Source organism: Sphaeroforma arctica, assembly GCF_001186125.1.
Source record: "Sphaeroforma arctica JP610 unplaced genomic scaffold supercont1.3368, whole genome shotgun sequence".
NCBI classification, from domain to species: domain Eukaryota; class Ichthyosporea; order Ichthyophonida; genus Sphaeroforma; species Sphaeroforma arctica.
In genome coordinates this window covers 1-3,573 of record NW_014037190.1, presented here as the reverse complement: position 1 = coordinate 3,573, position 3,573 = coordinate 1, and the positions used below count along the sequence as shown (strand labels likewise).

Here is a 3,573-nt window from a genome sequence, read left to right as displayed (position 1 = left end):
TATATATATATATATATGTGTGTTTATATATATATATATATATAGCACGTACTACATAGGTACAATATTTAAAATAAATAAAAACATAAATACTGTACATATTTGCCAAGCTTACTCTCATTTTTAAACTGACACCTACGTCCAACGGGCTACGGTTGCCTATTTAGATTTTAGCCTTCAGTACATATGTCCTTCTTCACTCATTAATCATCAGCCCCTCCCACAGTGGCCAGGGGTCCAAGGCCCCAAGCCCAGAGTGGTATTTATATTTTTACGTATATCACCAGCTCCCCGATCATTTTCAGTGTTCACAAGCACGAATAAAAAGCGTGATTCAAGCCTTTTTCAAATGTTTTTATTTTTACTTTTTTGTGTAAAATTTATTTCGGGAAACTTCTGTTAGAACATTTTGAAATTTCAAATTTGACATCAGATAATTGACAAATTGTAAATAATAAAGTCTCATCAATACTCGTCACTCCTGTCGTTTGTAGTAGAAATATATGTATAAAAGGACCTACTTTCAAGCCGCAAAGTCACAATTATACACATTCAACAGTACGAATTTTAATACATAAAGTACTAAATAAACATGCAAATTTTCGTGAAGACACTAACTGGCAAGACTATCACCCTCGATGTGGAGTCCAGTGATACGATTGATAATGTGAAGGCCAAGATACAAGACAAGGAAGGAATCCCCCCCGATCAGCAGCGACTGATCTTTGCTGGTAAACAGCTTGAAGATGGCCGCACACTTGCTGACTACAATATACAGAAAGAGTCAACTCTTCATCTTGTTTTACGTTTGCGAGGTGGTATGCAGATATTCGTCAAGACGCTCACTGGTAAAACTATCACGTTGGATGTCGAGTCTAGTGACACTATAGATAATGTGAAAGCTAAAATACAAGATAAGGAAGGCATACCACCAGATCAGCAGCGACTGATCTTCGCAGGTAAACAATTAGAGGACGGCCGCAGTTTGGCTGATTATAACATCCAAAAGGAGTCCACTTTGCACTTAGTTTTGAGATTAAGAGGCGGAGCCAAGAAGAGGTGTGCACTTGAAGACTGCAACGAGAGGCAAGCTCCTATTATTGGTGATTGTCGATTTTGTGTCATGAAATACTGCAAATCCCACAGACTGCCCGAAATGCACGACTGTAAGGAAATGGAATCTTGTCGACAAGCCGCTTTCGACCGAAATGCAAAGAGTGTTTTAAATGGACAGTGTGTAACACCCAAGTTGCAAACAATTTAATTTTGAAATGTAATAAAATTTGCCTAGCTCAAATCAGGTTGAAGTGATATTGGGTTAAATGATGTTTGTCATGATGAAACTGCGTGTTTGACAATGGCAAATTGAAAGTACCATTCAATACATTTTTTAAATAACGCAAAAACAAATAATTCCAAATGATTCATAGCTTGTCTGATAACCTTGAATTTGTTTCGAACTAGCACCGGAACGATAAAAAAAAATCACGATATACATATATACATATACACACACACATATATATATATATATAGAACACATTTACACACACATACACACAGACACAGACACAGACACAGACATATATATATATGTGAATGTGCTATATACGTATACACATACTTATATACATAAATACATACACAAACACACATTCATATATATATATATATATATATATATGTGTGTGTGTGTATGTATGTTAACTGAAGGGAGGGTCCTGGACTGGCGAAAACCATGATGAAACCAGGATCATACTATTCATAACTCACCTGTTGAAAGATACATTAGCCATAGCCCTCTGGACGAGAGAGACAAAATGAAAAAAAAATCCCTCTCCCTCCTAAACTTTCCTGTCCTCCAGATGGTCGTGTATTAATGCCTTCTATGCGAGATTTAGGTCATGTATTAATGCCTTCAATACGAGATTTAGATGCCTCGACGGTCATAAATTGGATACTTTCTATCCGAGATTTAGATGTGTGAACGACTTTTCCAGACACATACGCAGTAATAACTTTTACATTTCAAACCACGAGACCTGTCATACTTTGTTTATATAAAGTAGTAGTCATTAGTCATTCATAGCATTCTTCTAAATATATTAATCAAGAAGAAGGCCATGAGTTATGTAATTATGATTTTAGATAAATACAATGAACACATGGGATTCTGGGAATATTCTTCAATCTACTATAGAGGCATAATGTTCTCACAAATTCTATTTGGCGTCACCCAAATTGAACATCGCGCGTACATTTTGTTGTGATAGAATTGCATATTTACAACTTGGATCAATACTTTGCAAGATAAATGTCCAGCACTCAATGAAAGTACATTAAAAGACTTTAAACTTCATTTTTCAAAAAAAGGGACTAGTGGCCAAGGGCTAGAGGCCGAGCCGCCGAGGGCTGCAGCCTGAAGGCTGAGAGCTTGTAGATCCGCCCCCGCCTGGAAATTTGGATTCTTGGTGCATTTCCACTTTGCAGTTTTGCTGTTTGCAGTAATAAATACTGAAATATCCAATGTCGTAAACAATTTGGAAAAAAACTTGAGCTCTAGCCTCTGACCGATACTGTCATCTCAAAAACACTTCTTCGAATTTTTTTTCAAACACTGAACAACAATCAGGGGTTGAGAATGTATAATATGTACCAGAAACTAGGGCAAAACTAGGGTTTAGTGCCGATAGTATCTCGAAAAATGCTAACCCCATTTTCTGATATTTTGGGCCCTAAAGAAACCCTAAAACAAAGGAAATACCACATCCGAACCGCCTTATAAATAAATACCGCCTACATACCGGTGAATATTTTTTTGTTTGATTTATGCAGGCTATGTATGAGATTTTGCGTTTGCGTAGCCTTCTGAAATTAAACAATTTTGTGGTAAAAATATGTCTGATTTTTAGAGGGCTATCAAAAATAGCTGAATCCTGATGTAATGATGTTGGCTGAGGTTAATAGTTTGGACCCATTTATATTTACCCCTGTATTTCATAGCCTTCTAAAATAAAACATGTATTTCTTCCGAAAATCCAATAAAAGCATTCACAATTTAAAAACTTCATAAATACATACTCGAGTGTAGATTGTAGAAGTAGTATTTTGATTCGGTTTATTCAACTCGCGAGTCCACCTGCAGTCCAGAACGCATATTTATCCTGCAGCCCAGAGAAGCACTCATGCAAAGCATAATGTGCGATGTTAGCTGTTGAACTGTTAACAGTATGAGTCTCTGGAGTTGGCTCTAATCGCACACTACCTAGTTCATATCATATAACAAGAATACATACTCGCCGGAATATGGAGGGTCACAGGACCTCCGTATCGGCACATGGGAATAAACAGGCGAAGACTCCCAGTACTCCACGCTCTCAGCTCATGCATTCCGGCTCACGGGCAGGTGTGTTCAGTGTTTCAAGTTTGATATGCAGCGGACGTTAAACCTTTTCATCCCCATGCTGCGATGAATGTAACACGATTTTATTTTCGGTTGGGGGACCGAATATGTGATATAACATCTACACAAGCATAAGATTACACGCACACACACACACAAACACAACACAC

General features: G+C 37.4%; 1 protein-coding gene across 1 annotated transcript; it reads left to right on the top strand.

Moving 5' to 3' along the window:
- The first annotated feature begins 496 nt into the window (after nt 1–496).
- SARC_13504 (hypothetical protein) lies at nt 497–1,671 on the top strand. The gene has a single exon (XM_014292364.1). It carries the CDS (start codon nt 593–595, stop codon nt 1,262–1,264), a length of 672 nt encoding a protein of 223 aa, XP_014147839.1. The 5' UTR covers nt 497–592; the 3' UTR covers nt 1,265–1,671.
- The last annotated feature ends 1,902 nt before the right edge of the window (nt 1,672–3,573 follow it).